Source organism: Chrysemys picta, chromosome 2 (assembly GCF_011386835.1).
Source record: "Chrysemys picta bellii isolate R12L10 chromosome 2, ASM1138683v2, whole genome shotgun sequence".
NCBI classification, from domain to species: domain Eukaryota; kingdom Metazoa; phylum Chordata; order Testudines; family Emydidae; genus Chrysemys; species Chrysemys picta.
This window is the reverse complement of record NC_088792.1, coordinates 49519697-49533274: the sequence shown is the minus strand read 5'-3', so window position 1 is coordinate 49533274 and position 13578 is coordinate 49519697. Positions and strand designations below refer to the sequence as shown.

Below are 13578 nucleotides of genomic sequence, written 5' to 3'. Positions count from 1 at the left end.
CCTTCCATCTTCCCCTCTAACCCACACCTACCAGCCATGGCAACATGTCCAGGCTGTGACCTATTGCCACTAGTGGCTAGCCCAAGGCTGTGCTCTTTGACATCTCTGGGTATGTCTACACTGCAATTAAATACTTGCAGCTGGCCCGCCCCACCTGACTCAGTCTCGTAGGACTCAGCCTGTTTCACTGCAGTGTCGACTTTTGGGCTTGGGCTGGAGAACCCTGTGAGGTGGGAGGATCCCAAAACTCGGGCTGCAGCCTGAACCCAGACATCTATACCACAATGAATAGCCCCACAGTCTGAGCATATTCTCTGAGGGAATTACAGTGTGTGCTACAGGGAAGAAGGGAGAGTAATCAAGCAGCATTTATTTTCCAAAACGTTTACTGCAGTTCTTGCTCTTAGTGAAAAACCTTCCCACAGATTCACTTCCTTTTTTCACATGGCCAAGAGGCTGCACAATTTTTTGCAGACAGAAGAAAAAACTACACAGGGTTCTCTCAAACCATTTTCTCCTCCACTTTTTCTCCCACTGCAGCTTTTTCAACAATTTTCCTCCCCTCTGCAGTAGGAGATGCTCAGGGCCAAAATAATTAAAACAGCATTCCTTTCCCTTTGAGTGGCAGAAGCTTGTCGGGGAATGCTTTATAGTAACAACACTAGTGATCAGATTAGTAATAAAAACTGAAATATTAGAACAAAGTTTTTAAGGACAACCTGGCCCAATTCTGCTCCCACTGCAGGAGTTTTGGTACTGAGTTTCAATGGTCTATGCCCTATTTCTTCAAGGTCAAATCAAACTTTTCCCTTGCTAAATACAGCTCTCATAACAGAGTAGAAATTTCAGGCCATTGAAAACAACTAGCAGAGCTCCACTTTCTCAGATACCCCACTACAGCACACACAGATAGCATCACCAATGGTGAAATTTAAGGGAGCTTATAGATGTGAGAAAATAGAGATCAAATATAAAAGGGAAAAAACGAAGGATAAAAAGTTTTGTTTTTTTAAATGTCAATGTCCCTTTTATCACTTACACATATATGGCTTTTGGGGATTTGTTTTTTTTCCCTGATGGGCAGTCATCATTACATAGAAATATGTAATACTACTAGAACATACCTGACATAAAACTTCTCTTTTACATTATATGTATGAATGTATATATACACATTATACAGGTATATGTATCGTTAAGAATTCAGATAACGGGAATATTTTTAAAGCAATCATGCTGCTTTGCTCAACTGCATGAGACACTTATTCAGGACCACAGAGGGTTTTATAGCTCACTACTGTTAGGAATGGAAAGAATCTAAAGAAAAAAATTCAACCAGTTTAAAAATATAAAAAATTAGCTCGTGTTAACTTTGAACATGTCCCTTTGTTACTTTTGCTAAATGATTATCTGATTCAGGATAACTTTGATTTGAGGAATACCATTTCCATAATTTGTCGATTTTCCAGGAAACTAAGAGAGTCTTGCCTATTAGAACTCCCTGGGGATGTCGGTAAAGAATGCTTCTCAAAAGCCTTTGTAGTAGATTACACTCTCTACCTCATTTCTAATAAAACTGAAATAGAAGGGGTTAGCTAAATTATGTGAATGATCTATAGGGGTATATATAATCTCTTGGATTTTTGTGTTGAGATTTTTGCTCAAAGAAGTAAATGCAAACAAGGTATTTTCAAAGCAGATCCCAGTATTCTGTCTTTTAATATTTTCTTTTTAATTAAAGTGACCTTATTCATGGAACGAGGAGTATGAGATAAAGTTTTCTCTTACATATACAAGGTCAGATTCTGCTTCCTTCGTTCACAAGTACACCTCTACCCTATTATAACATGACCCAATATAATGTGAATTCGGATATAACGCGATAAAGCAGTGCTCCGGGGGGGGGGGGGGCAGGGCTGTGCACTCCGGTGGATCAAAGCAAGTTCGATATAACGCGGTTTTACCTATAATGTGGTAAGATTTTTTGGCTCCCGAGAACTGCGTTATATCGGGGTAGAGGTGTAGTTTCCATAATATTAACATGCTTGACAGGGACATTGCTGATTTAGAACTCATACATGTAAACAAGTTTCTTTTAACCACATTACTAAACCCTTTCAATTATAAAAAGCGAAATAATTTTAAAAATCCAGTTGTTTTGTTTCTATTTATGTTCTTGTTTACTTTGTGCATCCCTTGCAACTCAGACGATAAAAATCAATGAAGTCAGTTTTACTTTCAGATTCTTAATGCTGCAATGTTTAGGTTTCAACCATGGTAGAGAAATGTTTATTTGTTTAAAACAAATGATTGCACTGGAATTTTTAAAACAAATTTATGGAAACATTTCTATTGGTCTAGTAAATGCTTACTTCTATACATTTCAGCTTGGGGAAATTTTTAAAACAATTACTAACACTTCACTGAATTCCATGTTTATTGTCACATAGTGATTGCTAGATCAAATTTGCTCAGTCCACAAATAAAAAAAAAAAAAAGACTATTTTTCTACCTGACAGGCTTGCAAATGTATCCGGGTGTGAAAATCAAGATGCGTTTTTCCTGACTCCTGCATCACCAATAATATAAATTCATTGCATCACCACTAATACTACAAATTCTTCCCAAATATATATCACAGTTGCCAACTTTCATGCGGTAAATAAGCACCCCAACTTTCACAATAAGCTAAAAATCAAGCTAATCCCATTTCAAAACAAGCCAATCCCTAAGAACCCCAACACGCTATGTGGCTAGATCCCCCTGGCGTGCAGTCTGGGACTGTGGTGGACCCGCTGTGCACCCCTGACTCTCTCCCCTCCTTGCCCCTGCTTGCCCTCCCTTGCCGCTGCTTGCCGAGAGCCAATCAAAAAAAAGAAGCAACAAGCTACAAGCCAAACAAGCAACAAGCCAAAAACTAGCCATCAAGCAACTCACAAGCTAATTAAGCCAAAAACAAGTCCAATTTCCTTGTTTTTTTCCCCACGGGTTTGGCATGTCTGATATATATCTGTTTAATCTTATTGCTTTCAATGGGATTCAAAGTTCTAATTGCAGAAACAAATTTCTGCCCTCAGTGATATCTGTTCAACCTCTTCAGTCCAACTGAACACTGTCTTTCTTTTTATATAGTCATTTATACCAGTGAAAAGTGGTCTTAAAATGCTCCCTTTCTAATTTGGTAGTGTTTAGCATTCACTCTGCATAGCTATAGATGACTATACAAGGGGGAAGGCAGTGGAGAATAAGGCACATCTTCAATGGGATTGAATAGGTATAACAGTGGATAGAATTTGGTCCTGTAACTGGAATTTAGTTAACTGTGTTGATTAAGTATGAGCTAGAATAGAATCCAGCTCATTCATGTGCAGCTGGATCCACAGGGATGGGACAAGTTGCAAAAATGTTTATTTTTGACGCTAAATTAAGTAGTTGTGGTCTCAGAATACATAGAGGAAGTAGATGAGTCAAACAAGATGGAATCATTTTTACAGTGTCACTTTTCAGAAAAGAACTTTATTTTTCTCCTAGTCTGCACCAGCCCAGTATGTGGCTCTTTAAAGACTGTCAGGTGTGCCAAATACCTTAGTGTTTTTTCAGTGTGGATAAGTGTCCATTGGTAACTACACTGAGATTATCAAATGCACTTCACTTGCAACCTATGAGTAATTCAACCCTGATTCTGAGAGGTAAAATGCTATTGTAACAAGTCATTGTGCCCCTACTCTTTCCCCAACTTAAAACACTTGAAGCATTCCACATTCTTAGATATTATTTTTAACAATGTTTTTACATCTAGTATATTTCAGTGGATGACCTTTAAATTATCTCTAGTATATGTCAATGTACATAAGACACTAAAGCACCTATACCAGAGGTGAGCAAACTACAGCCCGCAGGCCACATCCGGCCCACGGGACCGTCCTGCCTGGCCCTTGAGCTCCCAGCCAGGGAGGCTAGCCCCCGGCCCCTCCCCCACTGTCCCCCTTCCCCCACAGCCACACCGCCGTGCAGGCAGCGCTCTGGGCGGCTGGGTTGCACGCTCCTGCAGATAAGAGTGGTAGTGTGTCTGGCTCTGGCCGGGCAGCGCTGCCAGACATGCTGCTCTGAGCAGCATGGTAAGAGGGCCGGGGGGGTTGGATAAGGGGCGGAGGGTCCCAGGGGGCAATCAGGGGACAGGGAGCAAGAGGCGGTTGGATGGGGCAGAGATTCTGGGAGGCGGTCAGGGGATGGGGGACCGGGGGAAGGGGGGGTTGGATAAGCATGGGAGGCCCGAGGGGACCTGTCAGGGGGCAGGAGTGTGGATAGGGGTCAGGGAACGGGTAACAAGGGGGGTTGGATAGGCATGGGGTGGTCCCAGGGGGCCTGTTAAGGGGCAGGGGTGTGGATAGGGGTCAGAGCAGTTAGGGGACTGGGAGCAGGGGGGTTGGATAGGGGGTGGGATCCCAGGAGGGGGCAGTTAGGGACAAGGAGCGGGGGTGGGGGGGGTTGGATGGGTTGGGGGCTCTGAGGGGGGCAGTCAGGGGGTAGGAAGTGGGAGGGGTCAGATAGGGGGCAGGGACCAGGCTGTTTGGGGAGGCACAACCTTCCCTACCCGGCCCTCCGTACAGTTTTGCAACCCCAATGTGGCCCTTGGGCCAAAAAGTTTTCCCACCCCCGACCTATACCAATACATACCTGAAGTAGGTATTAGTATGAAGCATGAAGAAAGACTGACTGTTGAAGAAGCTAGCAACTAAAGGTTACTGATGCAGATGAAGAAGATTAATGATCCAATATTAGTGGATCACAGTCGCTGTTCAACAGCACATTATATTTCATACCATACAGTATTTCACTCCAGAACTTTAATTCTTCACAGATGTTCTTTAAAGTAAGAGCAGCTGTTTGGAATGCAGAAGTTATTATTAAATTTCAAAAATAATGTAAATATGATGGTCACCATATAGATGCCTTTTATATTTCACTATGCTATTTATATATTTATAAAGTCCTATAAGTCAGAATGTGTATGTTTCAATTACAAAGCCTCACAAACCTGAAGTTCATTCTCAATTTCTCCTGGTTTAATCAACCATAAAGTAGACTAGGAAATGAGACAGGGCCATCAGAACTCAGCTCCCATTAAATCATTTGAAATTATGCTCACTTGCCATCTACAACAAAAAAGTGTCTCAAGGACCTCTGCAATCTTTTCAGAACCAGGTGCAGCTGTCAAAAATCGACCCTGAACAAAAGTTAAGCTCAAATAAGAATCAAAGTTCGGGGGGATGAATTTACCTTAATTGGAGCACTGCTAAACTTAATTTTTCTGTTTGCTGGTATTTCATCTTCAGCTGGCAATCCAATAACTTCAGCATATTCCATATCAGGTTCATAATAGTTGTTCTCATCACTGTCATCTTGATCATCCTGTTCTGTTCCTGTCTCTCCCCAGTCAGAATTATACCTTGATCGCACCCTGTAGACGTTATAGTCAGAGTGCATATATACATGTGAACTCTGAAAGTTATTCAAGTCTTCCTGGACTTCCTTTCCACTGGCATCATCATTGTGGGATTCAGTAGCATCTGAAGCTATATCTGTTGCAAAATCACCACCTGCTACCAAGTTTCTTGGTACGTCTGCAGCTTCAGTGCCAACACAGGCACTCTCTGCATTTTGTGAATGTTCTTTTTGTTGTAAAGAAACTTCTGTATCTATTTTTTCCTTAGTCCTGGTATAGGATTCTTCACGCTTTTCGCTGTTAATGATGCTGGCCAATTCTTGTTTCGTTGCTGCACAAACATCAACAGGATCATAACTTGCTTCCTTATTCTTCCTTATTTCTTCATTTGTTTTGGATACTGGCAAAGTGCTGTTAGAAGCTTCTTCTCTTATTGTTGAAGACGTACTGTTTTGCTGAAAGGTCTCAGCAGATATTGAACTTGTAGTTTGTTTGGTTGGTGAAGACCAGGCATTAGCATCTTTTAAGGGACTGAATCCATCAAGGTTTGCAACAGTGGAGGACAGGTTTGCAACAGTAGATGACAGGTTTAGTGGGTAATGACCAGTTACAGAGTATTCTTCATTGTTTTCTGACTTTTCTAAAACAATTACACTATGTGAATCAGTGTTTTCAAATACGGCACTGAGCTGACTCACTGTTGGAGAGACAGTCTCTGTCCTTGAGCTAAGACTGTCCAATGAATCAGTACTGCCTCTATTAGACTTTGAACTACACCACTCATCTTGGAGTTCATTGGAAACTACTCGCTCTTTCTTTGGGGAATAGCGATTGGAATGTCCCATTTCATGAACATTTCGCTCAAACATCTTTCGAGTTTCAGTAAACTTGGAATAGGAAGGACCATCATGCACAGTATCAAATCTACTAATCCTTTCTGAAACTGAAGATTCTAGTTTTACAACTGAGCCATCTGTCTTCTCCACAAATTCTTTGGGCCTAATTCTTCTTTGAGGAGACAGGGGACCACTTTTCCCTCTGGTTTTAGGGGTAACTCCAGTGCTCTCACTGGGCTCCATGCCCATCTGCATAAATAAGTTTTTAATCCTGTTGACGTTTGAACCATATTTCCTCCCCCTGCTCTGCTGAGAAGCCTCTCCTTCATCTTTTGTTTTTTGGTCTCCATCTGATTTAGGTTTGTCAAAGGTGCTTTTTAGTGCCTGGAACTCAGTTCTGTAAGCATTCCTGTGAGGAGAGGCACTTCGGAGGGTTGATCTTTCTCCTGAAGGCTCTGTTTTCATCATGTTTACTTCAGGAGTGCAAAACCAATGTACATAGTGACTGATATACCACTCTTCTGTTACTAGTGAGATTCTGCTTGAGAAGAAAGTGCCTCTCAGGTGGCACTGGTCTCCATCAGGGCCATATTCAGTAGGTGTTCTGACAGATACTATCTAAATATGTGCAAGCAACCATGACACCAAACAAAGTGGCAAGACTGACGGTTTTCCAGAACAAATGTAGATTTAACCTGCAACAGAAAGTACAACTTTTTGAATTGAGTCATGCATTTGTATTTCTTCAAATCTAAATCAATTACTTCAATTTTAAAGTTATTTGATATAACGGATATTTAGAAATAAAAATTACAAAACAAATGCAGGGATTCATTCTTTACACAGCATCATTCGAATTTTAATACATATGTGTGTATTTTGGTAAAGCAGACTCAATTTGCTAAAGATTCAACAATTAGACAGTCTGAAAAAGTTTGTATGCTCACATAAAAGTAAATTTCCTTCCAAGTACTAATTAAAATGCCACTATGAGACAATGAAACATGGCAGTTTTGTGATGTTCATATGTATGCTACAAACATATTACAACATAAACAAATTTGTCTAGGTGAAACACAAAATTACAAAGAATAAAATTACAAGGAAAACTATGTCACCAATGTTTCATTGCAGTCAAACTTTTCGACTGGAGATGGTAAAGGACAAAATAAACAGAACTAAAATCTCTGTGTTATTTATGTCTGGGCACGAAATACTTCATGCAAACGTGATGACTGTGCTTCCCTGAGCTGCTAACATTTGCAATTCCACCTAGATTGTCTCTGAACTACACAACAGTATGCTTTGAATGGTGTTTCTTTGCAGAGAACAATGATTCAACAATGAAACAACAGCTCAAAAGAATTAGAAAAATTGCACCCAAAGGTATCATTCTGTGTTGAAAATAGTGAAGTGAAATTTAATAAGATTTGCCCCTTTCCACTTGCTGTATTATTTTAGCATGACAAAGAGCATGGAAGCATCTAGCGAACTGCAAAAAATGGAGCTACAGACTAAATCTCTCAATCTTCCAGGTCACATCTGCGAGTCCGCAGAGTTGCCAAACCAAAAAAGGCTGTGTTTTAAATATAATAAACTGCATGGAAAGTTACATGATGAAACATGATGAATTTAGAGATTCTTAGTTGGGGGGGGGGGGGAGGTTCTGAGTGGTGTTTAAGGTAAAGGATGAGAACGGAGTCTGATTCCAGCCTGAACATTAGCCCGGAGAATTGGAGGGGAACAACACATGACTAATGGAGAGCAAAATATCTCTCATTAGCGTCCTTCTGTTTCCTTGTGTTTCTTCTAGACTATAACTTATTGCTGCAAGCTCCAAATGCAATGCATGCGGGCTACTGTGCTCCTCACTAATAGGGAGGAATGCTATAACACTGCAGTCACACCTAGCATTTTAGAGCAGGAAGATTACGGATCAAGTACCTTACACATTTATTCGCCAATCTTTTAAGCCTAAGAGGTTACTTTGACTAAGCAATATTATGTGGCTATTAATGCACAATCCCCTCATCACCTTCCTAAAAGAGAACACGCTCTTAGATCACCTCCAAACTCAAGCCCAGCTATCCATTCACACAGCTGTGGCTCAACTGCTGTGCAGGGGCGCTGGAACAATTTGTATAGTGGGGGTGCTGAGAGCCGTTGAACCAAACTGTTAACCCGTATATGATGGAAACCACTTCAAACCAGGGGGTGCAGCAGCAGCATCTCTGCTACTGTGGATGATCAATAAAAAAAAATCAACAATTATGGAGAAGGGGGGTGTCTGTAGCAGTTTTTTCTTAGCCACCGATCATTTCCCTTTGCCTCCCCCCTTACAGACTCCAGCCGATGTTTCCAACGATTATAAGAAAAAGAAAAAGGAAAGCTAACTTAAGGTAAAAGGATCCTGTCTGGCGTCACTGAGCAAACCCCTCTGAAAGGGAAAGTGCTGCGAAGAACCGGTTTCTCCGGACTGAAAGGCGAGAGGATCCCACACCAGCGTTGGCCCAAGAACCACCTTGCGTAGGAGCAGCAGCCCTGGCAACCATGGCAGGGAGCAAAGCTCAGTGGCCAATAAAGCCCCCTGGCTCTAGCTACAGCGTACAGGGAAACAAAAGCCCCCGGGCATGTCTCCCCTTGTCGCGCACACAAGCTGCACCCGAGTCCCAACTTCAGCCCCTGCTCCCCGGTGCGCGCACGGCCCCTTACCCGGGAGAGGAGCTGCACGCCGGGCTGGGCTCCTTCCACCTCCCGCAGCTCCCTGCGCGCTCAGAGCTGCGGCTCCTCCAGCCCCCGGCTCCGACCCGCCTGTGCGAAAGCAGCGCGCGGCTGCCGCCCCCAGCCTGCCAGCGGGCAGCAGCCTCCGACTCCGCTACTCAGCGCCATTGCAGGCAGCGGCGGCTGGAGCAGCGACACGCTCCGCGCACACGGAGCTGGGGGGAGGAGAGCGCTCCCGCGGCTCCCCGGGGGCCGGGCGTGCGGAACGTCTGCCCCGCGCGGGGGGGTGCGCTGCCAGCCGCCGCCGCCGAGCGGAGGCCGAGCGCGGGCGGCGGATGACAGGTGCCTCACCTCCGCGGCGAGCTGCAATGGTTTGTTCCGCCGGGGAGGGGGCGAGCCACGCTCCCGCTGCAGTCCGGCCGCTGACCCTGCTGTGCCCCCGTGGGCGCCTCCTCTCGCCCGGCGCGCCGCATCGGGCCCCGAGATCGCCAGACTCCCCCCCTCCCGTCTGGGTCTGCGGGCAGGTCACTTCCTCCCCCTGCGCGCGGGGGAGGCGAGTCCCTCAGTCATGGCACGAGGGCCCCGCGCATGCCGCTGCGGCCTCGCACACTGGCCGGGGCCCGGGAACTGGGGCGGGAGCGGCGTGAACCCACTAGCCCGTCATAGAACAGCCCTTGGGGACAACGAGCGCGGGCCGCTCTCCCTCTCGGGGCTTTACTGGGGGGCAGAGCCCGAAGAGCTCAGAGCCGGTGGGCAGGGACAGAGAGGCCCTTGCATGGGCGCGAGCCGTGCACCTGCTGTAGGCTCCTGGCGGCTCAGCCTCCCCCGCTCCGGGACTCCCCTGCTGGCTCTGGGATCCCTTTGAAAAGGGGCCCCGCCGGTGTAGCCCCACTCCGTCCTTACCCCTCCGGCGGTGCAGACAGGCAGCGTCCTCCGCAGGCCAGACCGAAACCAGCGGGCTTCTTTTGAGGAAGGGCAAAGGTGCACTTAAGCCTCAATTCTGCAATAAGCGCCATGGGAGAATTCATTGCAAGATCAGGACCTTGGACTTCCCGCCTCCAGTTAATTTCTTTAAGTCAAGTGGTCTTTGCACAACGTGCAAACAATTAAATAGTGGAAAAGATAATAAAAAAACTGGAGTTACAATATATGCTCATTTATCCCCTTACATTTCAGCAAATGTATTTTTTGCTGGATTGAACAGATAGGGCTACACTAGTTTCCTGTTTTAGACTCAGAGCGCACAAACGGCTTAGCCACTACTGGCATTAGGTAAATATTGCTAGTGCTCCAACATTCTCCACAATAATTGCCAAGGTTTGCACTGAGGATAAGAAAAATTCCAGAGTAGGAGATCCAGCAATCTCTCCTAAAGTAGTTTAGGAAACTGGCACTCCAGAAGGTAATGATTTTTAAACATATAGCAACTCGCATATAGATCTCATTAATTTAATTGCTTAAGTGTCCAGGAGATGGCTTGAGGATGCGTATAATACAAAAAATGAAAAAACAAAAATATTACATGTACTTCCAGTCACTTGTGTCCTGATTCCATAAAGATTTAGGTAAGTGTGTAACTTTAAACACAAGTCGTCCCATTGTTTTTTTGGGGGGGACTAAGGAAAGTATATAAAGTTACACACTTGCTTAAATGTTTACAGGCTTAGAGCTTTGGTTATCTAGTGAGTATCAAATATACTCAATTCAAAATCTCTCTGTTTCTGTGACATTCAATATCCAACACATAAATATTGATGGGAAAACAAGTCCCTTTCAAGATTGATTGCCTATATGATAGTGTTCCTTCTTTTTCAAAGTTATTTTAACAAGCTGATATAGTAAGGGACAGAAATAGAAATGAATTTAATAGAATTGGGATTCTTTTCCCAAACTCAAATTGTGTTTTCCAGAAAATGTTTGCTCTTTGTTTGGGAAAAGAAAGTTTCAGCAATCCAAGTCAATTCACTAGAAAAGTTACTAATATTTAGGAACAAATAATTCCCACCCTTGGATAAGCATGGCAGCATCTAGCACCATGGGGTCCTGATCCATGTCTAGGTCTCCTAGGCCAGTGGATCTCAACCAGGGGTACACAGAGGTCTTCCAAGGGGTACATCAATTCATCTAGATATTTGCCTAGTTTTACAACAGGCTACATACAAAGCACTAGCGAAGTCAGTACAAACTAAAATTGCATATAGTGACTTGTTTATACTGCTCTATATACTACACACTGAAACATAGATACAATATTTATATTCCAATTGATTTATTTTATAATTATATAGCAAAAATGGGAAAGTAAACAATTTTTCAGTAATAGTGTGCTGTGACATTTTTGTATTTTTATGTCTGATTTTGTAAGCAAGTAGATTTTAAGTGAGGTGTAACTTGGGGATATGCAAGACAAATCAGACTCCTAAAAAGGGTACAGTAGTCTGGAAAGGTTGAAAGCCACTGCCCTATGCCCCGGAAACCATCAAAACATTCAGTGTACCGCTATGTGGGAGTACAGCCACTTAAAAACAGCTAGACTGCTATGTGCAGAGACCACTGCCTATCGTGCTGACCAATATAGATAGTCTAATTGTTTATGTGCACTCCCTCATCTGTCAATGTCAATCTGTTGTCTTTTGGCAGCACCATCTCAAGTGAGGTTCCCTGGATCAAGACAAATCAAATAGAATAGGAAAGGCAAACCAGGCCTTTGGAAAACTTCATCATAGATTACTCAACCAGTACACAATCAAACAGTCAATAAAACTGATGATATCCAATGCAGCAATAGCATTCCTTTCATATGGGTGTGAAACAGGATAGTTTACCACAGACACATTAAGCAACTTGAAAATTTTCACATGCACTGTCCCCTCTCGGTTCTGAAGGTCAACAGTAGTGAGACAAAGTCTCAAATATTAACATCCTTGAAAGTGCAAAAACAACCAGCATCAAGGCAATGATCATCAAAGCTCATCTGAGATGAACAAGTCATGTTATCAGAATGGGTGATTATACATGCCCTAAAAAGTTTTCTGGGGTGAGCTGTAATTTGAAAAGTGCAGGAGGAGTTATCAACGAAAAACTCTTCAAAGACACCATTAAGCAGAATCTCACCTCGTATCATAAATATTGATAACTTCAAAGACATAGTCAAGGACAGACCTGAATGGAGATCAACTATCAATAAAGACTGTAAATGCTTTGAGGAAAACAGACTTGAAAAATTGATTGAAAAAAGGCCAAGTGTCATTCCAAGTCTTCAGCTGGAGCCTGCACATTCCTGTGTGACATCTGTTTGCAGTCTTGTTCCTCACAGATAGTATGAGGTAGCCACGTGAAAATACATGTGATGCCTTCATGTCCTTGTAAGATATAGATAGACAGCCAGGTAGATAGTTTATGAGCTTCTTGGAGCAGGGACTGTCTTTTTGTTCTGTGTCTGTACAGCACCTAGCACAATGAGATCCTGGTCCATGACTAGGTCTCCTACATACTACAGCAGGGGTAGTCAATTATTTTTTGTCAAGGTCCAAATTTTGTGGATAAGGTATAGTCAAGGTCCAGACTCCAGAGAAAATAATAAAAAAACCCAATGATAATAAGTAAATAAAAGATTTTGAAGTCTGTTCAAAAGCATCTGGCGGTCTGGATTTGGCCTGTGGTCCACATGACTACCCCTGCACTAGAGTAATACAAATAATAAAGTCACACAGGGAAATTCTATGCTCCCTGAACGCTGCTGAATACTGCTATGCCAAAGTTCTCTTTCTAGCAGCATGCAGGGATAGTGTATGACAGATGGATCTGTGTACTAAAAGGACCAAGTGACTGAAGATCAAGTCAGCATGCCACAAACACTACTACAATTCAGAGGAGCCATGGAATAACTTCTTCCCAGCCTGCTGAGTCAAAGATTCAAACCCCCATGTAAATCTCCAGTACAAAACCTAAAAAGGCCATAGTTCATCTTTAAATAGATATTTAAAAACTGAAAAACTGCACATTCCTCATCAGATTCTAAACATCTGAAGGTAAATCAAATTTTGGCCTAATTAAACTACTTGACAGTGCCATTGTAAATATCAGTATCAATTTAGAAAAAGGGAGAGTTCTTTGGAAATAAAACCACAAAGAATGGTTAGAAAACCACTTAATCTCCATAGAGAGTATTGCTTTAACAAAACTGGAAGTCTCCTTTATGTGAACCCAACAGAGCGTAGTGATGAATAGAAACTTTAAACAAAAATGTAAATGTCTTATTTACTTTGTGAATACAGAACAAGCATGCAGAGCAGCTAGAAAACAATTTAGCATGTAAGACAGCAATATCCATGGGAGATGGGAGATTTGACATTCATATTTTATGGTACTGAGAACTAAAATGAGTAAACACCTTAACAGGAGATGAAACATGATTGAAGTGAGTTAAAATCTTAAGGAGATTAAATATTGTATTTCATTTGAAAATTTGTACCTGTTAGCAGAGCTGCGTGCCACACATCCACTGTTATAAACATCAAAATCAGAATTTTTTCTAATTGGATTTTTGCATATAAAACTCTGGGTTCTATTCTT

General features: G+C 42.8%; 1 protein-coding gene across 15 annotated transcripts in view; it reads right to left on the bottom strand.

Moving 5' to 3' along the window:
• PPP1R9A (protein phosphatase 1 regulatory subunit 9A) overlaps positions 1–10239 on the bottom strand; it is a 240395-nt gene extending 230156 nt beyond the window's left edge. For 11 of the 15 annotated variants that reach the window (XR_010599140.1, XM_024101354.3, XM_024101359.3 and 8 more), the window contains exons 1-2: positions 8995–9250; positions 5281–6977 (exon numbers count right to left, since the gene is read on the bottom strand). Coding sequence is in view for 14 of the 15 variants with exons in the window: in XM_024101354.3 (XP_023957122.2) it covers positions 5281–6750 (1470 nt within the window). In the remaining variant the exon portion in view is untranslated. Of the gene's footprint in view, positions 1–5280; positions 6978–8994; positions 9251–9354; positions 9572–9906 lie in introns of those variants that run through there. The other 4 variants (XM_024101355.3, XM_065586992.1, XM_065586993.1 and 1 more) reach the window with 2 other exon arrangements.
• Between the last annotated feature and the right edge of the window lie 3339 nt (positions 10240–13578).